This window comes from Canis aureus, chromosome 9, assembly GCF_053574225.1.
Source record: "Canis aureus isolate CA01 chromosome 9, VMU_Caureus_v.1.0, whole genome shotgun sequence".
NCBI lineage: Eukaryota > Metazoa > Chordata > Mammalia > Carnivora > Canidae > Canis > Canis aureus.
Window position 1 is genome coordinate 27430025 of NC_135619.1, and position 27897 is coordinate 27457921.

Sequence of the window (27897 nt, forward strand, 5' to 3'; positions counted from 1 at the left end):
GAAGAAAAATGCAGCCACATTGAGAATTTATCAATCAAGAGCTAATATTCTTTTGCTTCCAAATGGGAGGAGAAAAATAACCAAACAAACTTTGGACCCTGCTACAAATTTATGATGATAAAGAAATAAATCTAACGCCTCTGGTTTTATAACACTGTTTGAATTATCATAATAAGTTCTAAGACAGCTAGATTAGCTATGATAAATCATGACATTTCTGTGACACAGAATTTTTCATAGTATACCAAGTAATCAACAGGAGGCAACAAAGGATTGGATACTCCATGGTAGACATACAATTTTAAACTCTACTATAATGTCAATCATAGTAGGAAAGTTAAGAAAACATGTTGGTAAACCTACAGATGATATTGCCTTTTAAAATGACATCTAAACATGGGCTTCTCTGAGCAGTTATAAAAAAATGGACTTTAAAAAAAAAAAGATTGTATTTATTTATTTGAGAGGGAGAGACAGAGCACAAGCAGAGGGGAGGGCAGAGGGAGAGGAAAAAGCAGACTCCCCACTGAGTAGGAAGCCCAACACGGTGCTTGATCTCAGGACCCCAGGATCATGACCTGATCAGAAGGCAGATGCTTAAGTGACTGAACCACACAAGACCTACCAAAATAGACCTTAAAAAAAAAAAAAGTTCCTATTCACAAAGTAGAATGGATTCGTGAAGAACACCCTAACAATGCAGACAAACCTGTTTCCAAAGTAATCATTTACAGTGGTTTAAAGGTGGTTTAAAGTGTATATGTATTGCAGGTCATTCACAGAAAGTCTAATTCAGCAGGTACAGGGAACGGCCCAGAAAACTATATTCCATGATGCTATTGTTCTGCTGCAAAACTCTTAAAATACTTTATCTACAGCAGACACTATTCCCATCTTCATATGCTATGTCATTTGGGCATTGTGTAAATCAAGTCAATACACTGATGACAATTAAAATTTCCTTTACTATAGAGATGTTAAAAGAAAATTTTATTTTTACCAAAAATACATTTAAGTCAATTATTTCATCTCCATTACAAAAATTATTTCCAAAGTTACCTTCAACATACTAATTAACAAAAAGTAATCAAACATACCACAATATTTATTATAGAATGTTCTCCCTCTCAATATCTTCAACATTTTACTTGACATTTTGCAAACCAAGATTTAAAAATAAGACCTTATGTTATTTAAAGAGTCACAAGAGTGAGACCATAAAAAGTATCTGTGTCTCACACTGATTATGGCAATGGTGACTCCTGATACTCTCCCAGTGTTAGAAAGCAATGGACTAGCCGGTATGCACTTGTCTGTTTACAGACGTGTTTGCATGAAGATTGTGAAAGCTTAATTTATTCCTGCTGTAATTTAAGAGTTACCCCAATGATTTTTACCTATTTGAAATGCACCAACTCTTCCAACTTTGAGCACAACCAGATGGGAAAAATGCTGAAGCAAACCTGGTTTGAATATGTAAAGCACCAGGCACATGACATGTTTGATTATAGTTATTGAAGAGTCACAAAAGGGACCAGCTTATATTTTTAAATCCAATTACTTACCATAACCCAAATGTTCATTTCCAGTGAATGTTAATCTAAAACTTTTGTGAGATAATTTATAAGAAAAATAATAGGTTATTTTGTTAGTTCAGTCTAGATATACAACACTTTAGCCTAAAAATAAAGAATGGAACAGAAAGCTGAAGAGTTAAAACATCTATATTACAGAGTTACTGCACTCTCTCCAGAGAACAGGGAGTGAGTCTTTGTTTTCTGAGCTGACAATTGTTAAAAAATCACCTCAGAAATAAAGTCACCCAGCTGCTTTATAAGAGCTCAGGAATTGGAAAGTCTATCACCTCTTGGTAATCTTCTTTCAGCTTTAGGAAAAGAAGTGCTTATTTATTCCTAATAAAACTCTAGCTGAGATTTAGGTTCATTTTCTCTGGCTCCACAAAAGTCTTGAATAGCTAGTCAGTCTCCTATTTAAAATAACTCTTCAATCATTGGGATAAATTTTGTCCCCACTCATTAGTAGCTGTGGGACTTTGACAATTAATAAAAATATACATTCCTGTAGCAGAAAAAATGTTAAGTATGATTTTATTGTACCTCCCAGTCCTTAAAGAAATGTTGTTTCTAGTTGATTTAGTTCATTCTCAAAACAATCTAAAGAGGATACCTTAATCAATATAGGCCAGTGTGTTACAGGTCGAATGATAAAGACATGATAAAAGAGACAAACAAAACACAAAAAAAATCTACCTGATTACAGCCCAGTAGTTATAAAGATAAACTGAGATAGTAAATGTGAAATACTTTTGAAAGTAATAAAACACAGCTCAAGGGCAAAGTTGTAACATATGTAATAATATACCTATTCTCTTTGTTCTTATTCTACTGGAATACCTTTACCCATCCCATAGGACCTACTTCCATTTTATTTCTAATTTTTCTCTCTGGATCATGTGTATTTTAAAAATACATTACAGAAACTGAGAAAAACAAAATTATAATAATATAATTATTATAATATAATAATTCACCAAGTATTTCATGCCAAGAACAACAGCATAATTACACCCATTTCTTCTATGTTAACCTCTGATATTTATTTCTCAATATCCTATTTCTTCTTTTTTTAAGTGAAATGAGACTATTAACCTTGCATGTGTTAGGTCCACTTAGATTTTATATTTGTATCTTTTTCCTGTAACGTAGTTTCCCTCTTTTTTTTTTTTTTTTAAGATTTTACTTATTTATTCATGAGAGACACAAAGAAGAGGCAGAGGCATAGGCAGAGGGAAAAGCAGGCTCCCAGGGGGGAGCCTGATGTGGGATTCAGTCCCAGGACCCCGTGATCCGCGGACATTCAACCACTGAGCCACCCAGGTGCCCTCTCCTGCAAGCCTTTCTCATCCTTCTTAATAAAGTTTATTTTAATCTCCCACATTCTTCTTTTACCTTCCACTAATGACTTTTACCCGTTCTCTTACTAAAGCTTTTCTCTAGTATAAGGCAATTTACATCTTAGCAAGTATCATTGCAGACCCATAATAGGAACTCAATATGTCTCTGACGAATACATGAATGAATACATTTTAAAAATTATCTTTCAAAATTTTAACAACTCAATGGAACTTATGTTGAGGAATCAACATTTGAGCACATGTTTTCTTCATCTTCCAATAAAGTCCCGTCTTCCAATAAAGTTCCTTCTATTGGAAAATTGACAAATTATGTTCCATGTGCTTTATGTATCTTAACTCATTAACTCTTCCCTACAACGTTATAATTTTGTGAGGAAACCAAGACAAATAAGTATGAAGCGATTTGCTCCAGAAGATCCATGAGCTAATAAGCAGCAGAATCAAAACGTATACCTAGGCACACCAAACCCACACTTTGCGAGATTTTTGTTAACAAGAAAATTATTTTTAAAACTATTTTAATAACATTATTTGAAAGTAAAAATTTACATTAACTGCCACTGAAAGTTTCTCAAAACCAGCTCAAATTTTAATTTATTATGGTGATTCTTTGCACACACTCGTGCAAAAGACAATCCATTCCCACGCTCTCTCTCTGCTCTTTCATTTAGCAATTCCTCCTTAATATGCTTGCAGTTATTCTGAGGTCTTTATTACTAAACACAGACTAACTTAAGTCACAATCATGCTAATGTTTTGACATTTTCTACAAAAATACTTTCCTAAAAACACCTACCTGAAATTACCAATTAACTTTCTTGACTTGAAACAGGGTAAGAGAGAGATTCTTTTATTTAGCTTTGGAATCACAAAACACTTTTAGCAATTTAGACCATAAATTTTTATATGGAGAATTTAATATTTCTCAGAAGTTCTTTAAAAAGGATATGGCCATGACTATGACATTTATGAATACACAATTTTAAGGAACTATAATTTTGTATGTTACATAAACAAACACTACATGGGAACATACTGCAATTAAACTTTACAGTGTGCATTTACCAATAGCATTTTAGATATCACAGTCTTCTCGGGGGTGGGGAGCAGAGGTATATGTTCCCACATATACCACAGAAATCATTTGGTCTATATGAAGCTTAACCTTTTTAAACATTAGTTGTGTATAACAGACATAAAACATTGAGAGATCGCTCCATACCTGTTTTATTGGAAAGTCTAAATGACACCATCTTATCAGGAATATTACATACATTCCTCACTGAAGCAATGCAGCTATAATTAGCATAGTCCTGAGGTCGAAGATTCTTTAGTTTTAAGATCTTGGTTTCACCCTGAAAATGTAGAAAAGGTCATTAGAAAAAGTCAATGGTAACCAAAATGAATGAATGGCATTAAATTTGTATTAAATCATGTATTTTTCAAAATGTGGCAGACTGTCTTATCTTTTTAAGGAAAATGCCCTAAAAAAAAAAAAAAACAAAAAAAAAAAAACCAAAAAACACGCATTTAAAAATAATACTGTAATGTGCCCAGAGATAGAAACTAACAGAGTACAATGAAAATTCATAATGTTTTCTTTGCAAACCAGCTTCCTAGGGGGAGAAATCTATTTCTGGTGGTAGTTATGCAAATTATTGTGCAAAGATCAGAACAGTGTACTTAATAATGGAGTTTATTCAACAAATGCTGCAATCTATGCAGACTTCCACATGAAATGATTTCAAAGGAATGGATTCTGAAGAAGAGCCAATAAATGAAACACTGTTGGTAGAACAAAGTTATCAAAGTCAATCTAATGACAGGCAATTAACTTTATATACATAAATATTTTTGGGAGGAGGGGCAAGATGGTGGAAGAGTAGGGTCCCCAAGTCACCTGTCCCCACCAAATTACCTAGATAACCTTCAAATAAATCATCCTGAAAATCTACGAATTCAGCCTGAGAATTAAAGAGAGAACACCTAGAATGCAACAGTGAGAAGAGTTCGTGCTTCTATCCAGGTAGGAAGATGGGGAAAAAGAAGTAAAGAAACAAAAGGCCTCCAAGGGGGAGGGGCCCGCGAGGAGCCGGGCTCAGGCCGGGGCGAGTGTCCCCAGGACAGGAGAGCCCCGTCCCGGAGACGCAGGAGCTGCACCGACCTTCCCGGGCGGAAAGGGGCTCGCGGGGAGGTGGAGCAGGACCCAGGAGGGCGGGGATGCCCTCGGGCTCCCGGGGACACTAACAGGGACCTGCGCCCCGGGAGAGTGCGCCGAGCTCCCTAAGGGCTGCAGCGCGGGCGGCGGGACCGGAGCAGCTCGGGGGGCTCGGGGCTGGCTCCGCGGAGGGGGCTGCGGGGCGGGAGCGCGAATCCAGCAGCGCAGGCTCCGGAGCACAGGGCGCCGGGACACAGCCCAGGATCCGGCCTCCCCCGGGACAGGCAGAGGCCGGGAGGGCCCAGGACAGCGAGGACGCTCCTGCCCCGAGCTGAGCGGATCAGCGGCCCCGCCCCGGAGCCTCCAGGCCCTGCAGACGGAGTTCCTGCCGGAGCTGAATCCAGGTTTCCAGAGCTGCCCCGCCACTGGGGCTGTTCCTCCTGCGGCCTCACGGGGTAAACAACCCCCATTGAGCCCTGCACCAGGCAGGGGCAGAGCAGCTCCCCCAACTGCTAACACCTGAAAATCAGCACAACAGGCCCCTCCCCCAGAAGACCAGCTAGATGGACAACTTCCAGGAGAAGCCAAGGGACTTAAAGTACACAGAATCAGAAGATACTCCCCCGTATTTGTTTTTGTTTGTTTTCTGTTTTGTTTTGTTTTGTTTTGTTCTGCTTTTTGATTTGTTTCCTTCCCCCACCCTTTTTTCCTTTCTTTTTCTTTCTCTTTTTCTTCTTTTTTTCTTTTTTTCTTCCTTATTTCTTTTTCTCTTTTCTTTCCTTCTTTCTCTCCTCTCTTTTTCTCCTTTTCCCAATACATCTTGGTTTTGGCCACTCTGCACTGAGCAAAATGACTAGAAGGAAAACCTCACCTCAAAAGAAAGAATCAGAAACAGTCCTCTCTCCCACAGAGTTACAAAATCTGGATTACAATTCAATGTCAGAAAGCCAGTTCAGAAGCACTATTATACAGCTACTGGTGGCTCTAGAAAAAAGCATAAAGGACTCAAGAGGCTTCATGACTGCAGAATTTAGATCCAATCAGGCAGAAATTAAAAATCAATTGGATGAGATGCAATCCAAACTAGAAGTCCTAATGACGAGGGTGAACGAGGTGGAAAAACGAGTGAGTGACATAGAAGACAAGTTGATGGCAAAGAGGGAAACTGAGGAAAAAAGAGACAGACGATTAAAAGACCATGAAGACAGATTAAGGGAAATAAACGACAGCCTGAGAAAGAAAAACCTACGTTTGATTGGGGTTCCTGAGGGTGCCGAAAGGGCCAGAGGGCCAGAATATGTATTTGAACAAATCCTAGCTGAAAACTTTCCTAATCTGGGAAGGGAAACAGGCATTCAGATCCAGAAAATAGGGAGATTCCCCCCCGCTAAAATCAATAAAATCTGTCAAACACCTCGACATTTAATAGTGAAGCTTGCAAATTCCAAAGATAAAGAGAAGATCCTTAAAGCCACAAGAGACAAGAAATCCCTCACTTTTATGGGGAGGAGTATTAGGGTAATAGCAGACCTCTCCACAGAGACCTGGCAGGCCAGAAAGGGCTGGCAGGATATATTCAGGGTCCTAAATGAGAAGAACATGCAACCAAGAATACTTTATCCAGCAAGGCTCTCATTCAAAATGGAAGGAGAGATAAAGAGCTTCCAAGACAGGCAGGAACTGAAAGAATATGTGACCTCCAAACCAGCTCTGCAAGAAATTTTAAGGGGGACTCTTAAAATTCCCCTTTAAGAAGAACTTCAGTGGAACAATCCACAAAAACAAGGACTGAATAGATATCATGGTGACACTAAACTCATATCTGTCAATAGTAACTCTGAATGTGAACGGGCTTAATGACCCCATCAAAAGAAGCAGGGTTTCAGATTGGATAAAAAAGCAGGACCCATCTATTTGCTGTCTACAAGAGACTCATTTTAGATAGAGGGACACCTACAGCCTGAAAATAAAAGGTTGGAGAACCATTTACCATTCGAATGGTCCTCAAAAGAAAGCAGGGGTAGCCATCCTTATATCAGATAAACTAAAATTTACCCCGAAGACTGTAGTGAGAGATGAAGAGGGACAGTATATCATAATTAAAAGATCTATACAACAAGAGGACTTAACAATCCTCAATATATATGCCCCGAATGTGGGAGCTGCCAAATATATCAATTAATAACCAAAGTGAAGAAATACTTAGATAATAATACACTTATACTTGGTGACTTCAATCTAGCTCTTTCTACCCTCGATAGGTCTTCTAAGCACAACATCTCCAAAGAAATGAGAGCTTTAAATGATACACTGGACCAGATGGATTTCACAGATATCTACAGAACTTTACATCCAAACTCAACTGAATACACATTCTTCTCAAGTGCACATGGAACTTTCTCCAGAATAGACCACATACTGGGTCACGAATCGGGTCTGAACCAATACCAAAAGACTGGGATCATCCCCTGCATATTCTCAGACCATAATGCCTTGAAATTAGAACTAAATCACAACAAGAAGTCTGGAAGGATCTCAAACACGTGGAGATTAAGGACCATCCTGCTAAAAGATGAAAGGGTCAACCAGGAAATTAAGGAAGAATTAAAAAGAATCATGGAAACTAATGAGAATGAAAATACAACTGTTCAAAATCTTTGGGATGCAGCAAAAGCAGTCCTAAGGGGGAAATACATCGCAATACAAGTATCCATTCAAAAACTGGAAAGAACTCAAATACAAAAGCTAACCTTACACATAAAGGAGCTAGAGAAAAAAAACAGCAAATAGATCCTACACCCAGGAGAAGAAGAGAGTTAATAAAGATTCGAGCAGAACTCAACGAAATCGAGAACAGAAGAACTGTGGACAGATCAACAGAACCAGGAGTTGGTTCTTTGAAAGAATTAATAAGATAGATAAACCATTAGCCAGCCTTTAAAAAGAAGAGAAAGGAGACTCAAATTAATAAAATCATGAATGAGAAAGGAGAGATCACTACCAACACCAAGGAAATACAAACGATTTTAAAAACATATTATGAACAGCTATACGCCAATAAATTAGGCAATCTAGAAGAAATGGACGCATTTCTGGAAAGCCACAAACTACCAAAACTGGAACAGGAAGAAATAGAAAACCTGAACAGGCCAATAACCAGGGAGGAAATTGAAGCAGTCATTAAAAAACCTCCCAAGACACGAAAGTCCAGGGCCAGATGGCTTCCCAGGGGAATTCTATCAAACGTTTAAAGAAGAAACCATACCTATTCTACTAAAGCTGTTTGGAAAGATAGAAAGAGATGGAGTACTTCCAAATTTGCTCTATGAGGCCAGCATCACCTTAATTCCAAAACCAGACAAAGACCCCACCAAAAAGGAGAATTACAGACCAATATCCCTGATGAACATGGATGCAAAAATTCTCAACAAGATACTGGCCAATAGGATCCAACAATACATTAAGAAAATTATTCACCATGACCAAGTAGGATTTATCCCCAGGACACAAGGCTGGTTCAACACTCATAAAACGATCAATGTGATTCATCGTATCAGCAAGAGAAAAACCAAGAACCATATGATCCTCTCATTAGATGCAGAGAAAGCATTTGACAAAATACAGCATCCATTCCTGATCAAAACTCTTCAGAGTGTAGGGATAGAGGGAACATTCCTCAACATCTTAAAAGCCATCTATGAAAAGCCCACAGCAAATATCATTCTCAATGGGGAAGCACTGGGAGCCTTTCCCCTAAGATCAGGAACAAGACAGGGATGTCCACTCTCACCACTGCTATTCAACATGGTACTGGAAGTCCTAGCCTCAGCAATCAGACAACAAAAAGACATTAAAGGCATTCAAATTGGCAAAGAAGAAGTCAAACTCTCCCTCTTCGCCGATGACATGATACCCTACCTAGAAAACCCAAAAGTCTCCACCCCAAGATTGCTAGAACTCATACAGCATTTGGTAGCGTGGCAGGATACAAAGATCAGTGCCCAGAAATCAGTGGCATTTCTATACACTAACAATGAGACTGAAGAAAGAGAAATTAAGGAGTCAATCCCATTTACAATCGCACCCAAAAGCATAAGATACCTAGGAATAAACCTAACCAAAGAGGTAAAGGATCTATACCCTAAAAATTATAGAACACTTCTGAAAGAAATTGAGGAAGACACAAAGAGATGGAAAAATATTCCATGCTCATGGATTGGCAGAATTAATATTGTGAAAATGTCAATGCTACCCAGGGCAATTTACATGTTTAATGCAATCCCTATCAAAATACCATGGACTTTCTTCAGAGAGTTAGAACAAATTATTTTAAGATTTGTGTGGAATCAGAAAAGACCCCGAATAGCCAGGGGAATTTTAAAAAAGAAAACCATATCTGGGGGCATCACAATGCCAGATTTCAGGTTGTACTACCAAGCTGTGGTCATGAAGACAGTGTGGTACTGGCACAGAAACAGACACATAGATCAATGGAACAGAATAGAGAACCCAGAAGTGGACCCTCAACTTTATGGTCAACTAATATGCAATAAAGGAGGAAAGACTATCCATTGGAAGAAAGACAGTCTCTTCAATAAATGGTGCTGGGAAAATTGGACATCCACATGCAGAAGAATGAAACTAGACCACTCTCTTTCACCACACACAAAGATAAACTCAAAATAGATGAAAGATCTAAATGTGAGACAAGATTCCATCAAAATCCTAGAGAACACAGGCAACACCCTTTTGAACTCGGCCACAGTAACTTCTTGCAAGATACATCCACAAAGTCAAAAGAAACAAAAGCAAAATGAACTATTGGGACTTCATCAAAATAAGAAGCTTTTGCACAGCAAAGGATACAGTCAACAAAACTAAAAGACAACCTACAGAATGGGAGAAGATATTTGCAAATGACATATCAGATAAAGGGCTAGCTTCCAAGATCTATAAAGAACTTATTCAACTCAACACCAAAGAAACAAACAATCCAATCATGAAATGGGCAAAAGACATGAAGAGAAATCTCACAGAGGAAGACATAGACATGGCCAACATGCACATGAGAAAATGCTCCGCATCACTTGCCATCAGGGAAATACAAATCAAAACCACAGTGAGATACCAGCTCACACCAGTGAGAATGGGGAAAATTAACAAGGCAGGAAACAACAAATGTTGGAGAGGATGTGGAGAAAGGGGAACTCTCTTACACTGTTGGTGGGAATGTGAACTGGTGCAGCCACTCTGGAAAACTGTGTGGAGGTTCCTCAAAGAGTTAAAAATAGACCTGCCCTACGACCCAGCAATTGCACTGCTGGGGATTTACCCCAAAGATACAGATGCAATGAAACGCCGGGACACCTGCACCCCGATGTTTATAGCAGCAATGGCCACGATAGCCAAACTGTGGAAGGAGCCTCGGTGTCCAACGAAAGTTGAATGGATAAAGAAGATGTGGTTTATGTATACAATGGAATATTACTCAGCCATTAGAAACGACAAATACCCACCATTTGCTTCAACGTGGATGGAACTGGAGGGTATTATGCTGAGTGAAGTAAGTCAATCGGAGAAGGACAAACATTATATGTTCTCACTCATTTGGGGAATATAAATAATAGTGAAAGGGAATATAAGGGAAGGGAGAAGAAATGTGTGGGAAATATCAGAAAGGGAGACAGATCATGAAGACTCCTAACTCTGGGAAACGAACTAGTGGTGGTGGAAGGGGAGGAGGGTGGGGGGTGGGGGTGAATGGGTGACGGGCACTTGGTGGGGCACTTGACGGGATGAGCACTGGGTGTTATTCTGTATGTTGGTAAATTGAACACCAATAAAAAATAAATTTATTAAAAAAATAAATAAATATTTTGTGGATACATATCAATGACAGATGACAGATGTAAAACGGCCTTAAAGAAGCATTCATGAATGTTTCTAAATCATTATCGTTCTTGCTGTTTTAGTTTTCAGAAGTTAAAGGTCTAGATCTTCCAGGTAAATCTGCAAAACTGTAGATAGACTCAAATCAGGCAGGTAGCCAGTAATATCTTACAAACTCTAGATGAGCCAGGAAAGACCACATAAAACACTGAAATTGTTCAAACAGTAACAGAACAAACAACCACAATCAAAGGAAAAAAAAAAAAACTACTGCCCAATTTAAAATAGATCTTTAGAGATTTCATCACTTTCTAAGGTCATTAATACATGTTTTCAAAATAGTTCTCTTCATAAGTAACTTAATTATGAAAATTGTAAACAGTATCCCAGTGAAATCATACTGGTATAGCAATTTGCAAAATGTTTTTTTTTTCCAGATAACTTCTATATGTACTATGTGTAACATTACTCAAATCCTAAAAATTGCAATTCTTCATACACTCTTTAGAAGGATCAGTATACTTAGTAACAAAGGCTTTGCCTGATCATTTGCTAAAAAGCTTGCTCACACATAGGCCTGCACATTTCATTTTCCAAATGTGTCAAATGAATCTCTCCTTCATTCAGTATGCAAGTGCACTGTGGCCATAATTCCATTTGTTCTCTGTCAAAATCTGGTCTTAAGTCAGTTACTTTCCCCAGTGGGCTAAGAAACTATCTTTTAATTTTTCTTTAGGAAAGACATATTATTTCTATATAAACAAATGCAGATACATCCCACACAAATATACATAGTCACTGTGTGTGTTTCTAGAACTTTTACTTATTTATTTAAAGCTTTTTTATTTTTTATTTTTTTAAAGACTTTATTTATTTATTCATGAGAGACACACACAGAAAGAGGCACAGACACAGGCAGAGGGAGAAGCAGGCTCCATGCAAGGAGCCCGATGTGGGACTCGATCCTGGGTCTCCAGGATCACACCCTGGGATTCAGGCGGCGCTAAACCGCTGCGCCACCGGGACTGCCCTATTTAAAGATTTTTTAAATTTTATTTATTCATGAGAGACACAGAGAGGCAGAGACATAGGCAGAGGGAGAAACAGGCTTCCCGTAGGGAGTCTGATGCAGGACTTGATCCTTGGACCCTGGGATCATGCCCCGGCCAAAGGCCGACTTTCAACTACAGTGGCACCCAGGAACTCCCTTAGAACTTAAATTTAAAATATGTTCTTGGTGTATTACAGAGTTCTCATTTATATTAACTAAATACAATGGCTAAAAAAGTGCGTGTTTGGTTAGAAAGCATGGTTGAAAGAAAATGTCATACTAAGAACCAGTTGATTCAGATAATTTTTGAATGAGATTATTGCTATATCTTACTCCTTCTACCTCTGTGACTGTCACCACTTAGATTTCTTCAATTTTCTTTCTCTTCTCAACATTTAACTGTGGGTATTCACTGGAACTCTTGTTTGTTCCACAGCTAATTCTGAGTGGTAAATTTCCTGAGGTGATCTTCTCCTTGCTACTATAAGCCCTATCTTCCTGCCCCACCTCAGGTCTCTATCTCTATTCTAGAATTCTTCCTTAAGTTTCAGTTACACAGACCAAATTTTCACCTCAATATGTACATTTTGATGTCTCACAGACACCCAAAACATCTTAAAATGAACTTCAGATCTATTCCTCTAAATTTACTCTTCCTTCTTTAATAATGAGACTATTAGACTTTCAATTACTTCTTATTCATATATTCAGTATCTCCCTCTCAGATTCATTTGACTTTGAAACATGTTCATTCTTTTTTTTTTTTGAAACATGTTCATTCTTGACCATTCTTTTTATTTTTAAATGTAATGCTCTAGACCCTACATTCTGCTAATAAATTCTTGATGATGCTTATTATAATTTAAGAACACAAACAAGCGGGGTACCTGGGTGTCTCAGTCGGTTAGTTAAGCATCTGACTCTTGGTTTCAGCTCAGGTCATGATCTCAGGGTCACAATCTCAGGGTCTTGAGATCAAGATCCAGATAGGGCTCCACTGGGCATGGAGCTTGTTTAAGATTTTCTCTCTCTCTCCCTCTTTTCTTCCCTCTCCATCCTTCTCTAAAATAAATACAATCTTAAAACACACACACACACACACACACACACACAAACACACAGAAGCATAATGATCTGCAACCAGAAATTCTTTTAATATACAAATCTGATCATGCCATTTCTCTGCTTAAATCACATGCATGACTTAACTATAGTTCTTAAAATGAACACAACAGCTATTAACGTGACAGTCAGCTGTATATTATCTGCATTCTCCTTTCCTCACCAGTCTCCTCTCATTCTCTTAGTGCCTTACATCTAGCTTCCTTCTACCACAGAACCTTTGCACATGCTTGGCTCTTCATCTCTCTAGCCTTATCAATTTCATCTCATTCTTAGATCCCAATACTCCTCACTTCTACAGGTAACTTTGCCTCACTTTCTAGAAGAGGGGAAATTCTTTTCATGAGATGTGCTTTTACCTCTTCATAATACATTCTCGTTTTTCCATTTATTTCAGTAATGGATTTATTTTCTGCCAGACTCATCCTCTTGCCAGTAAGTACCTGGGGGCAGGATGTCTGTCCTGCTCTCAGTGTTATGTTCCAAGCATCTAGCACAGGACTTAGCATAGGAGAGATGGTTTGTAAATGAATACTTTTTTAATTAAAAGTGCTATAACTACCTATATTTTGCCATTCAAGACTTTGCTTTGCACATATTTATTTCTCCAGGATTTATTATCTGCTTTGTGCCCAATACGAATTCAATAGATGTTAATATATGTATAGTCAATATTCTAAAAGCAATCATACAGTGATAATGATTCTCAAATATATACAGAGGAGAAACAGTGTCATTTAGATGTATATTTAGTGATAAAGTCTCTTTATTCACATAGAGTTAATTAATTCTGCCAGTACTTGTTTCTGTTTCCACTGATAAATTATTTTAATCCATGTTTTAAAAATAGTATTTCAACACTACACTGTAATTGTACCTACCAATGTCATTACTGATGTTCCTTTGTTACAATTCAATACATCTTTCTTTTGTATGCTTCTATACTTCCGTGTTTATTTCTAACACTTTAGATTGCCTTTGCTACTCTGACAGCCCCATGTGTAGGTAATTATTTCATAATTTAGTCACTTCTTGGTTGTTTTCCATTTCATTTTTTATCCATTGTATGAATTTTAGTCTTCAATCTTCTACTAATATACTCCCAGTGGAATCTGATCCATTATTATAGTTTTTATTAGCGTCAATGTATAGGTTCCTGATAAATCTCTAAACAAACAACAGAAAAAATACACTTGAAAAAATCATCAATAATATTATAATTAATAAAATATAACTTCTCCAATTTTTTCCTGTACTTTTAATTGCAATGTTTGTTAGTAATTATGATCTTGCACTTGTATTTTCCTTCACTCTGGATCTCTTAAGATAATCTCTCCTGGTTTTCTAATTCTTTTTGAACATTCCTTTTTACATATTTATTAATGTCATGTATTGACTTCTATTTTTCCTGCATTACCCTTCCCCCCCTTCAAAAAGAAATCACTTCATACTTTGCCTAACAAGTTAGGCTTGCCTCTTCTATTTCAAGATTGTATTTTTTTTTTTTTCTCTTGTATGCCCCTGGCCTCTTTGTGCATGTCCTCTCCTCTATCACACCTCTGACTTCTAGCCTCAGCTCATGTTCTTGATAACCTATTGATAAGAGATTTTCATCAGTTAGGCATACAAAGTCCTATTAAACTCAGTGAATTCACTATTATACTCCATTATACTGGCTGCACTACCTATTTTCTGTTCTGATGTTGTTATTTTTAATGCCAGCTGCCATCATTCTCCCATAATCCAGACTCAGAAGTCCTGTCACTATTCATTTTTTTTAGGTTTCTCATTACCCCACATTCGATGATGTCGAGAGCTTTAGATTATTCTTTAATTTTCTTTTCATGAAATGACCTTTCCTTTCCGAACCTATGCATAAAATTTGCTTTAGACCCTTATGTATCATTGATTTAACAAACAGTGCTTGAGTGTTCATTTTGGATAAGGTAATATACTGTCTACTCTGGAGAACTGCAGCTCTCTTTCATTCTAATCATTCCATAGCTGCCACCAGACATGCGTTCATCATACCATGTCCATGCTAGAAAACTCTAACCAGCTCTTATCTGAAATACCATTGCAAAAATGCTAGTATGTCATTTGAGACCCTATGTAGTCTAAGCAAAATTAGTTTTTCCTTATTCCTCAAACTCCTTATTCCCATCAAATTAGTTTCATCACTATTTTGAGCTATCTTTTTATAATATCCAACTCTGTCATCTTTTAAGAAAACACTCCTGGGGCACCTGGGTGGGTCAGTTGGTGATGTGTCTTATTCTTGATTTTGGCTCAAGTCCTGATCTCTGGGTTCTGAGATCAAGCCCTGCATTGGGCTGCTTGAGAGGATTCTCTTTCTCCCTCTCCCTAAGCCTCTCCCCATTAAAATAAATAATCTTTGAGAGAGAGAGAGAGAGAGAGAGAACACACCCTACCCCCTAATATGCATCTTTTTCATTCCTGTCTTAACTGAAGTGCGGTTCAAAAAAAAAAAATTGTAGACATTCTATAGTCTTTTCTGACCTTCTCAATTAGAAGTAAATTTTCATTTTCTTTGGAACTTTTATTATATTTGTATGCTAAGACATCTATTTGTAAATCGCTATTTAGTGTTTGTTTATGAGTTACCATTTAATTATTACCTTATGTTCTTTAACTGAATCTTAAGGCCCCTAAGATAGTCACCCTGTTTCTCAAACAATACATAGTAAGAAACTTTTCATATCCATTGCTTAATAAATATCTGTTGTTTGACAGAATGCATTTAAAGTTTAGTCTTTTCCAACCATCATATCCTTCAAGAAGAAATGTCATAATATATAATCATAATGACTTCTAAAATAAAAGGCAAAAATATAAAATCTATAAAAATTAGACTTCATTCTTTTTCTCTAAGCACTTGGTCCTTTGGTTAGATTGCTATATTTCTTGTATCACCCTCATTACTTTCTCACTTCTCTATTCCCTTTTTTAAAATACTTTATTTATTTATTCATGAGAGACACAAAAAGAGAGAGAAGCAGAGACATAGGCAGAAGAAGAAGCAGGCTCCCTGTGGGGAACCTGATGTGGGACTTGATTCCTGGTCCCGGGGTCATGCCTTGACCCAAAGACAGATGCTCAACTGCTGAGCCACCCAGGTGTCCCTCTCTACCGTTTCTATAAAACTTGTCATATTAATAATCAATTAGATACCGATTCTGTCTCTAATTTTTCTACATTGAAGTATTTTCACTTGGACTATTAGAATAGATACACGGCCAACTCTTCTGCTTCTCCCTGTTCTTGGTAAAAAATAAAAATTATATGAAAAAAAGTCAATTCCTTTAAATGTTATGCTGGTGACAGTACTTCCTGTCTGTCAAATATTAAGCAATAGCCAGTTTCTTGACTTAAAATTAACTACAACCATAGAGGGAATGATGTGCTTGGAAATTCTGTTTCTTGATATAATGCCGCGAAGAGACAATGATCTTTGATAAACTCATCCTAAGTTGAAAATATCATAGGTTGACTCTACCTCTGCAACTAATAATAAGTTATATGTTAATTAACTGAATTTAAATAAAATATCATAAGTTGAAAATGCATTTAATATACTTAATACACCAAATGTCATAACTTAGCCTAATCTACTTTAAACATGCCCAGAACTCTTACATCAGCCTACACTTGGGCAAACTCATCTAACATAAAGCCTATTTTATAATGAAGTGTTGAATATCTTGAGTAATTTATTGAATATGATACTTAACATGAAAAGCAGCATGGCTATATGGGAATCAGTTGTTTACTCTCGTGATCACGTGGCTGACTGGGCACTGTGGCTCACTGATGCTGCCCAGGATCACAAAGAGAGTATCTAACTGCATATTGTTAGTTCTGAAAAGATCAAACTTCAAAATCTGAAGTACGGTTTCTATTGAAGAGTATCACTTTCACATCATTGTAAAGTTGAAAAAGCATAAATTGAACCATCATAAATCGGGGACGAATTGTATATGTTTTCTGTATACACACACACACACACACACACACATATACACACACATATATATAACATATATGTATACAGCTTTTATTTTGCTTTTTTTCTGCATTATATATTTGTATTGATCTGCCTTTTCCAGGAAGATAACTTCCCTTTGAGTTCCACCTCTATCATTTGTGCGGTACATGTTGTCAATTCAGTAGACTTCTGACTAGAAAAAAATAGAGCCAACTCATTGTCTTGCACATAAGTTTTCAGTAAACAGTTTTTAACCATATTGACTCAAATAGTAATAAATTCTTAACATTAGGGGAATAAAAAATCTTAACATTAGGAGAGGCTGAAACATAGATTTATAAAGCTGAGTTAGGGGCCACCCACAGGATTAAAGTCAGTTATGAATTAGAAATGTAAATGGGGAGTAAGCCACAAGGGAAGGAAATACATAAAAGATATATTTTAGGTATTAAAATACATATAAAACAATCAGATATATGTGAACCAACAGCAAAGATACTTTGGTCATTAAAATATAGAGGTCATTACTGTAGTGGACATATTCTTTACTTTTTTAAAGATTTTATTTATTTATTCATGAGAGACACACAGAGAGAGGCAGAGACATAGGCAGAGGGAGAAGGAGGCTCCCTGTGGGGAAGCCTGATGTGGGACTCAATCCCAGGACCCCGGGATCATGACCTGAGCCAAAGGCAGATGCTCAACCACTGAACTACCCAGGTGCCCCAGTACTGGATGTATTCTTGAAATGTTTTGTATACCTATGGTTCTGTAGTTAGGTATGTGCCTGGTGTTTACATTATCTGAAAGTAACGATACAAATAGGAAGTAATATTTTTAAGGCTTAAAAAGAGAATTCATGTTACCCCTTGAGATGATTTCCACAAGTATGGCCCAATAAATATAATGGTTTGCACACAGCATATTTTAGTTAATTCTTATGCAGAACAAGAACAGCAAAATGGGCACATGAGAAAAAAAGACAAAAGAGAAAGAATAACTTTTACTGTGCACTCTAGATCCATGATATCCGAAGGATTTAGATATCATAGGATTGGAGAATTACTCTGGGTGAGCTAAGTTACTTAATTTATATCTAGTAGTCAGAAAACAGAGTACCAAGATATGTAAACCTAGGCAGCATGTCAGAGTGAAAAGAGCTAATACTGACAAAGCCTATTGAAGGAATACAGAAAATAACATGCAGAGTTATGGGAGAATTTGAACCTTACCTACTTAATTAATTCACTACATTCAGGAAATGATGAAGGCATTAAGGATGACCCTGTTCCCCTCAAGAAACAGCTCCCAAAATCCATAATATTTAAAAAATGTATAGCATAATGCATAATAAAACATAAAATATCAATATATGTGTGCATATATATGCTATAAAATAGCATGTATATATATTTGAATGTATACATTTATAATTATTTAGACGACTACTTTTAACTGGTTTAATCACATAACATTAATTTTATTCTTTTGCTCATATACATTTAATATTCTGTGATGATAGAAGGTTTTTTGCATGTGAATTTCCATGATTTGTAAAAAGGAATTTTCAGTTGATTATTGTCTAATTATATAATTAGTCTAATTAGCCTAATTATAACTAATTATGTAATTGATGTAAATATGTTCAGTCTTGTAATTAGATGGTGTAATTACAATACACAAGATGATGTCATGAATATCTTTATGAAAGTTCTAGAAAAATAGCAAAAATGTGTGTAGTTTGTAATATTTAAGTAAATATTTCTTTAATATTGACCAAATTATTTGCAACACCTATATTTAAGCTTTTAAATCTACTTTTTATAAATAAAATAAAAAAGAGAAGGCATTTTATGTATTAGTCTGTGGCCCTTACCAATGTTGACATTGTATAGTGAAATAATACCCACAGTCTCAAGCACGAGTTCTAATTTCCTTATAAAAGAACTTAGAACTTTTCAGATATTTATTTTCAGCTATCAGTAAAAAATTAAAACCTTTTAGTTCACAATAATTTTTCTATCTCTAGCAGCTAATTTATTATGAACTTATAAACTGACACTGTATGTTAGCTTACATCTTCAATATTGAGTGGAAGTATAAATGCATAATTATTCCTCTTAAACTTATTGCATTATATTCTTTTTAAAACGATTTTATTTATTTGAGAGAGAGAGAGAGAGAACAGGGGTGGGGAGTAGAGGAAAAAGCAGACTTCCTGCTAGGCAAGCAGCCAGATCTGGAACTCCATCCCAGGAACCTGGGATCACAACCTGAGCAGAAGGCAGACACTTAACTGATTGAGGTGCCCAGGTGCCCCTTATTACATTAGATTCTTATAAATTCTCTCAGACTTAGGAACTCAGGCCAATTTCACCTCAGAAACATGAGCTATATAAAAAAGTATAAATAAGATTTTCTCACTCAACAGAATGATCAAATAAATATTTGATTCAAATGGATGTAATTAACTTAATATGAATGGGAAAATTCTATTTAATAAAAACAAGACATTATTATTGAAGAGCAAAACATAGTATCCTTAAAAAATTAACTTTCTAATGTTAAAAAATAAGCACACTATGATCTGTAATGTGAATCATTCTATAACATAGTCCCAGTATACTGCCCCAGCTTTACAGTCCACTGTTTCCCATCTATACCAATTGTTGTTCCAGCCAACCAGAGACACACAGCCTATCTTAAGAGATATTGTCTTCCTTCTGCATTATTTTATGTACTATTGTTTTCCACCTTGAGTGGTCTCTCAGTGGCATTATTCTGTGCCTCTATGTTGACAATGATTTTTACTTTGTATCATAATGATTATTTACTTTAAGTCCTCCCCATACAGATCAACAAAGTTAGCAGAGGAGGAGCCATGCCTAGTAACTTCTATATCTCTGGCAGAGAGTTTTCCATATCTTACACATAATGGATCTAAGTTATTTTAACTGGATCTTCTTTACACTTTGAAGCCACAGGCCACAGGATCTATGGAAATAATTTAAAATATTACTAAAGTACTACAATACAAATGGTGCTAATATGGAAAGTTTTTCCAACATAAAGTACACATGGTAGTTGATAGGGAACAACCAACCAAGAAATCAATTAAAGCTAAGAATTTTATAATTTACATAAATACATATAAAAACAGGCAGAATAAGCAAAAGAAAATTAAATACTATTCCTATCTCATTACAAATACCAAATTCTTTATTTGGGAACTATTTCAAGGATACAACACAAAATTAATTTTAAATCTAGAGCAAATTTGATATGTAGACTAAACAATTAATGCCTTTAATTCAGTAACATAATTCTGGATAGTTACTTAGAAACGTGTGACTTTATCTTCCAATGTAGAGAAAAACAACTACATATGGTAACACTGTAAATTAGAACCTACATAGAAATTACATTTTATCATTGTGAAAATAAAGACCACAAGCTAAGTTCATTTTGCTGCTTTCTACTGCCAACCATAATTCACAGTCCTTCCAAATTTCCAAGGTGGCAAGAAGCTAAAAAGAGGTTGTTGTTTGCCATCAAGAAGATTCATGGGGGGGGGGGGGGAGGCCCTGCATCATGTTCATCTGTATTATAAAAATTCTAGCCCTGAAATTATCAATCTATTAATTCTAAATTTGTCATTCAACAGAACTTTTAGAGAAACTCTGCCCATTCTTTAGCTGTCTATATTTGAAGTCATGTAGTAATATTATCATAAGTACTAACTGCATCCCTTCTGGAGAAATTGTGTATTTAAACAGAACTCCAAAATGGCAGCCCAGAGGGCCAAATACAGATCTCTGGCAACAACGGGCACTGTATTGGTTTCTAAGATGTGGGCATGCACAGCAAGCTTCATCAATTCTTATTTTCATATTACAAGATTTACACATATGTTACCAGATTAGTCTCAGTGAACATTTGAATTTGTTTCCTGCACAAAAGTAAACCGATTATGCCCATTAAAAAAGAAACCCTGGGTCTTCCAGGTGGCTACCTACACATGGCTGCCTGGCCCATGAGATGTAATTTCTTTATAAGAAACTCTTCAGAATTTCTCAAGTAAATGGCCAGCTTGCTATACACTTACGATAAACATACATATGCACAAAGAGACTCAAAAATTGTATCTCACAAGTTGATGACTAAATAAAATTAACTGAAAAATTTTAAATATGCTCTCAGATTGTTCATAAAGCAATATTACACATGATAAAGCACTAAAATAAAAATGAGGAGGATCAAGTTTTTCTTTGCTTTATTATAATACATCGCCAATATCCATCATCCTCGGTTCAAAAGCAATCTCCTTAAACTCATCTACAGATTCAAAACAACTTTATTCAAAATCTTATTAGACTTTTGGTAGGAATTGACAAAATTATCCTAAAATTTAAGTGGAAATATAAGGCTAAAACATCAAAATCAGTTTTGAAAAAAATGGACATAGTTGGGAGATTTATTCTTTCTGATTTCAAGATTTACTATAAAGCCACAATAATTAAGACACTGTGGTATTGGCATAAAGACAGACATATAAATCAATGGAACAAAATAAATAGTTCATAAATAGACCCTAATATACAGGGTCAATTGATTTTCAATTTAAATGTCAAAGAAATTCAGTGATGAATGATCTTTTTAATAAATGGTGGTAGAACACATGTATATCTATCTGCATAAAATGAACTTCAAGCATTCCCTCACACTATAAAGAAAAATTAACTCAAAATGGAAAGAAAAGTTGGTAAATATAAGTGAATAATGACTGTTCCAAAGAACAAAATAATATGTTGTTGATTTTAAATTATAATTAAAATACTAGACAAAAATAAGATAAAATACAAAAAGAGTAAATATTCTTTTCTTTTAAGATTTTATTTATTTATTCATGAGAGAGACACAGAGAGAGAGAGAGGCAGAGACATAGGCAGAGGGAGAAGCAGGCTCCATGCAGGGAGCCTGACGTGGGACTTGATCCCAGGACTCCAGGATCACGCTCTGGGCCAAAGACAGGCATTAAACCGCTGCGCCACCCAGGGATCCACAAAAGAGTAAATATTCTTAAAATATTCTAAGTTTCTATCATCATTAAGTAAGTGATGAAGTAATAATCAAAGATGCAAGGTGTAATTCTTAAGGGAACCAATAAAAGATACTAAGATAATTTAAAACCCTTAAATAGAGGAATAAATGGAATAATTAAAAATATTTGATAAATCCAAAAGAAGGCAAGAAAAGAGATAAGTAAAATAAAATAGGTGGGTCATGTGGACAAAAAAGAATTAAATATACTAAAAACTAAGGTTTGTCCCATTGGATTAAAACAACGAAACCTATATACTGATTGCAAGTGACATATTATAAAGATGTAAATTTGAAACTAAAACTCTCTCTGTCTCAGATAAATAAATAAAAATTTTAAAGAAAAATAAAAAAGGAGAGGAGGCACTTGGGTGGCTGAGACTTGGGCTCTCAGGTCATGATCCCAGGGTCCTGGGATTGAGCCCCCTTTTGGGCTCTCTTCTGAATGGGGAGTCTGCTTCTCTATCTCCTGCTCTTCCTCTCCACTTGTGCACGCTCTTTCTCTCTCTCTCTCTCTCTCTCTCTCTCTCTCTCTATTAAATAAATAAAAATCTTTTTAAAAAAAAAGAGGTGAATATTTACCATTTTCCCTCAACCCTCCAAATAAACCAAATACTAACCAAAAGAGAAACAAACCAAGAAACAGACCCTTAACCATAGAGAACAAACTGATGGTTACCAGAGGGGAGGTGGGTGGAGGATGAGTTAACTAGGCAATGAGGATTAAAGAGTGCACTTGTGATGAGTACCAGGTATTTTATGGAAGTGTTGAATCACTCTATTGTACACCTGAAACAAATATTACTGTATGTTAACTAACTGGGATTTAAATAAAAACTGCAAAAAAATTGTGCAGTTAAATAAATGACAGACAAAACAGGCTTTAATGCAAGAAGCAATTTTAGAAGTAAAAATGGACGTTCTTTTTTTTTTTTTAATTTCTTTATGATAGTCACAGAGAGAGAGAGAGAGAGAGAGAGAGAGAGAGAGGCAGAGACATAGGCAGAGGGAGAAGCAGGCTCCATGCACCAGGAGCCCGACGTGGGATTCCATCCCGGGTCTCCAGGATCACGCCCTGGGCCAAAGGCAGGCGCCAAACCGCTGCGCCACCCAGGGTTCCCAAAATGGACGTTCTTAATGATAATCTACCAGGAAGACATAATATCCAGAAGATAATATATTTAGATAATTATCAGGAAGTTATAATAATTATATATCTGTAAGTACTAATAATATACCTCAGAATATATAAAGCAAGAATTGATAAAAATAAAGACAAGACAAATCTACAGCCATATTAGTAGATATTAACTTCTTTAAATAGTTTTTAAAACAGCAGACACAAAAATCAGAAAATACAAAGGAAATCTGAACAACACAATTAACAAATGTAGCCTATTTGAAATAAAACAAATATGAAGTGCATATTCTTGTGGTGCACATTGATCACTTATGAAAATAGATCACAGGCTTACCATAATGAAAGTCTCAACGAATTTCTGGAGGTTAAAATTGTTCAGAGTATGCTTTCTGACATAGTGAAATTAGACTAGAAATCAATTAAAAGCTGTAACTAGAAAATCATTACAGTTTGGAAACTATATACATCAACATGCATCCACTTAGAACACCATTCTCTTTCCCATTTCACTAAGCCTTCTTTAGGGGATAAAGAAGGATGGACTTATAGAGTGACTCAAGAGTTACAAATAACCTGGACTTTAAAAATTTTTGTGTAACGTATTTTTTATACTATTTTTTTGTACCATAGCCAGAAATCCAGATGTCTCCATGGAAGTACTGGCTCAATTTTAACACATTTTTATTGAGAATCTTCCACGTGTCAGGCACTGTTTGAGCTCTAGAAAAGACACAGTCTCTATAATTAGTGAGTTTATGCCCAAACACACAAATGAGATAATCTGATGGATTCAGTGCTATGGGAAAAATAAAATAAAACTGAGTTTTGGAAAAGTGTAACTGTGGAAGGGAAGGGATATTACTTGAGAGATCTGTCAGGGAAGTGTTTCTGAGGTGGTAAGTCTTCAGTGTTAAGAAGTCCCTGCCATATTACCTAAGTAAATATGAGGGAGAATTAATAACATGAAGATCCTAGGCATAGACAAGGTTGGCTTCTAGGGATCATGCGACCAGAAGAGTGAGTGAAGTATAGATTAAATAAGTGAGAGTGAAGCAGAACAAAGTCAAACATGATCTAGGTCAAAATACATTATTTGCATTGATTCTAAGTATTTGAAAGCCACTGGGAGAATTAAAGCAAAAAAAAAAAAAGATTATATTTACATTTTTGTTTATTTTTTGAGAGAGAGAGAGCACCTGCATGTGTGTGCTTGCATGAGGTGTTGGGTGGGGGATGGCAAACAGACAGGAAGAGAGGAGTGAGAAAGAATCCCAAGCAGGCTCCATGCCCAGTGCAGAGCCCAGTGCGAGACTCCATCTAATGACCCTGAGATCATGACCTGAGCAGAAACCAGGAGTCAGAAGCTTAAACAACTGAGCCACCAAGGTGTCCAAGATTTACATTTTTAAATAATAAATCACCTGTTTGGGGTTATAAAGCATGGCAGCCAGTTATTCCAATATTCCACAATTCCATAGAGAGATAATGAAAGTTTTATGATATAGTTGGACTTGTGTATATCAGGCATATGTGCAGTATACACCTGTGATATGAGGTACAACCACTGATAATATTTAATCTATGAAAAAGCTTCTCTATGGCTGTAAGAACTAAATTTTCCATGTGCTGCTACTTGAAATTTCGTATCAGTTTGGCCTACATAACACATTTGATATTAACAAATCGAGTACATACATAACATAGAATTATTGAAGCATTCCTTGCTGCAACATGAATTTTTAGGACAGATACAAATACATAATAGCTATTTCAGAAGGAGAGATAAGCAACACTGTCAAGTAACCAAAAGCAGGAAAGACATCTTTAAAAAGGAGCTAAATTGCATGTTATTGGCCATTATCAACTACAGCAGGTGAATCCAGAAGACAGAATTTGCAAGAAAAGTCTGTTTCTTAAATATTTTTTAAGAGAACTGATTCAGATGGTCTAAGCTGCAGAGTCAGGAGGACATCCACCAGAGAAAGCCTGCATTATATAGCACAGTAAAAGCTGATATTCATATACAAGGAAGTATCAGTAAGGAAATGCTCAAATTAAAAAAGTGTTGTTACCTCATAAAAGAAGAGGTAAAGAGAAAGAGGGAAAAGAAAACAAAGTTACTTTTATAAGGCAGAATCAATAGCTATTAGTTTGAAAGTTCTCATAAGATGGTTTTTTGGAACAGCTAACATAAAAACGAAATAGATTCAAAGGAATAAATGAAAAGTTTCACAGTGCTGGCTTAATAAACAAATTCCTAATAATCTTCTTTTGTATATTTTTTATTGGAGTTCTATATGCCAACATATAGTATAATACCCAGTGCTCATCCCGTCAAGTGCCCCCCCTCAGTGCCTGTCACCCAGTAACCCCATCCCCCTGCCCACCTCCCCTTCCTCTACCACCTTGTCCATTTCCCAGGGTTAGGAGTCTCTCATGTTCTGTCACCCTCACTAATATTTCCCACTCATTTTCTCTCCTTTACCCTTTATTCCCTTTCACTATTTTTTATATTCCCCAAATGAATGAGACCATATGTTTGTCCTTCTCCGATTGACTCACTTCACTGAGCATAATACCCTCCAGTTCCATCCACGTCGAAGCAAATGGTGGTTATTCATCGTTTCTATATGCCTGAGTAATATTCCAGTGTATACATAAACCACATCTTCTTTATCCATTCATCTTTCGATGGACACCGAGGCTCCTTCCACAGCTTGGCTATTGTAGACATTGCTGCTATAAACATCGGGGTGCAGGTGTCCCGGCGTTTCATTGCATCTGTATCTTTGGGGTAAATCCCCAGCAGTGCAATTGCTGGGTTGTAGGGTAGCTCTATTTTTAACTCTTTGAGGAACCTCCACACAGTTTTCCAGAGTGGCTGCACCAGTTCATATTCCAACTAACAGTGCAAGAGAGTTCCCCTTTCTCCACATCCTCTCCAACATTTGTTGTTTCCCATCTTGTTAATTTTCACCATTCTCACTGGTGTGAGGTGGTATCTCATTGTGGTTTTGATTTGTCTTTCCCTGATGTTAAGTGATGCGGAACATTTTCTCATGTGCTTGTTGGCCATGTCTATGTCTTCTTTGATGAAATTTTTGTTCATGTCTTTTGCCCATTCCATGATTGCATTGTTTGTTTCTTTCCTGTTGAGTTTAATAATTTCTTTATAGAACTTGGATACTAGCCCTTTATCTGATAGGTCATTTGCAAATATCTTCTCCCATTCTGTAGGTTGTGTTTTAGTTTGTTGACTGTTTCTTTTGCTGTGAAGAAGCTTTTTATCTTGATTAAGTCCCAATAATTCATTTTTGCTTTTGTTTCCCTGGCCTTTATAGATGTATCTTGCAAGAAGTTGCTGTGGTCAAGTTCAAAAGGGTGTTGCCTGTGTTCTCCTCTAGGATTTTGATGGATTCCCCTCATATTTAGATCTTTCATCCATTTTGAGTTTATTTTTGTGTCTAGTATAAGAGAATGGTCTAGTTTCATTCTTCAGCATGTAAATGTCCAATTTTCCCAGCACCATTTATTGAAGAGACTGTCCATTTCCCCGTGGATAATCTTTCCTGCTTTGTCAAATATTACTTGACCATAGAATTGAGGGCCCATTTATGGATTCTCTATTCTGTTCCATTGATCTATGTGTCTGGTTTTGTGCCAGTACCACACTGTCTTGATGATCACAGCTTTGTAGTACAATTTGAAATCCGGCATTGTGATGCCCCAGCTCTGGTTTTCTTTTTCAATATTCCCCTGGCTATTCAGGGTCTTTTCTGATTCCACACAAATCTTAAGATAATTTGTTCCAGCTCTCTGAAGAAAGTCCATGGTATTTTGATAGGGATTGCATTAAATGTGTAAATTGGGGGGGCCCCGGTGGTGCAGCGGTTTAGCGCTGCCTGCAGCCCAGGGCGTGATCCTGGAGACCCTGGATTGAGTCCGACGTCGGGCTCTCTGCATGGAGCCTGCTTCTCCCTCTGCCTGTGTCTCTGCCTTTCTCTGTGTGTGTGTCTCTATGAATAAATAAATAAAATCTTAAAAAAAAAAAAATAAATGTAAAAAATGTGTAAATTGCCCTGGGTAGCATTGACATTTTCACAATATTAATTCGTCCAGTCCAAGAGAATGGAATATTTTTCCATTTCTTTGTGTCTTCCTCAATTTCTTTCAGAAGTTTTCTGTAGTTTTTAGGGTATATATCCTTTACTTCTTTGGTTAGGTTTATTCCTAGGTATCTTATGCTTTTGGGTGCAATTGTAAATGGGATTGACTCCTTAACTTCTCTTTCTTCAGTCTCATTGTTAGTGTATAGAAATGCCACTGATTTCTGGGCATTGATTATGTATCCTGCCACACTGGAATTGCTCTATGAGTTCTAGCAGTCTTGGAGTGAATTCTTTGGCTTATGTATATATAGTATCATGTCATCTGCAAAGAGGGAGAGTTTGACTTCTTCTTTGCAAGTTTGAATGCCCTTTTCTCTCTCTCTCTC

The 27897-nt window shown here is 36.5% G+C and overlaps 1 protein-coding gene across 3 annotated transcripts in view; it reads right to left on the minus strand.

The window, feature by feature from the left end:
* The window catches only part of MDGA2 (MAM domain containing glycosylphosphatidylinositol anchor 2), a 786794-nt gene that overhangs the window by 268884 nt on the left and 490013 nt on the right, over positions 1–27897 (minus strand). For all 3 annotated transcript variants that reach the window (XR_013386160.1, XR_013386159.1, XM_077909189.1), the window contains exon 5: positions 4158–4290. Coding sequence is in view for 1 of the 3 variants with exons in the window: in XM_077909189.1 (XP_077765315.1) it covers positions 4158–4290 (133 nt within the window). In the remaining 2 variants the exon portion in view is untranslated. The remainder of the gene's footprint in view (positions 1–4157; positions 4291–27897) is intronic.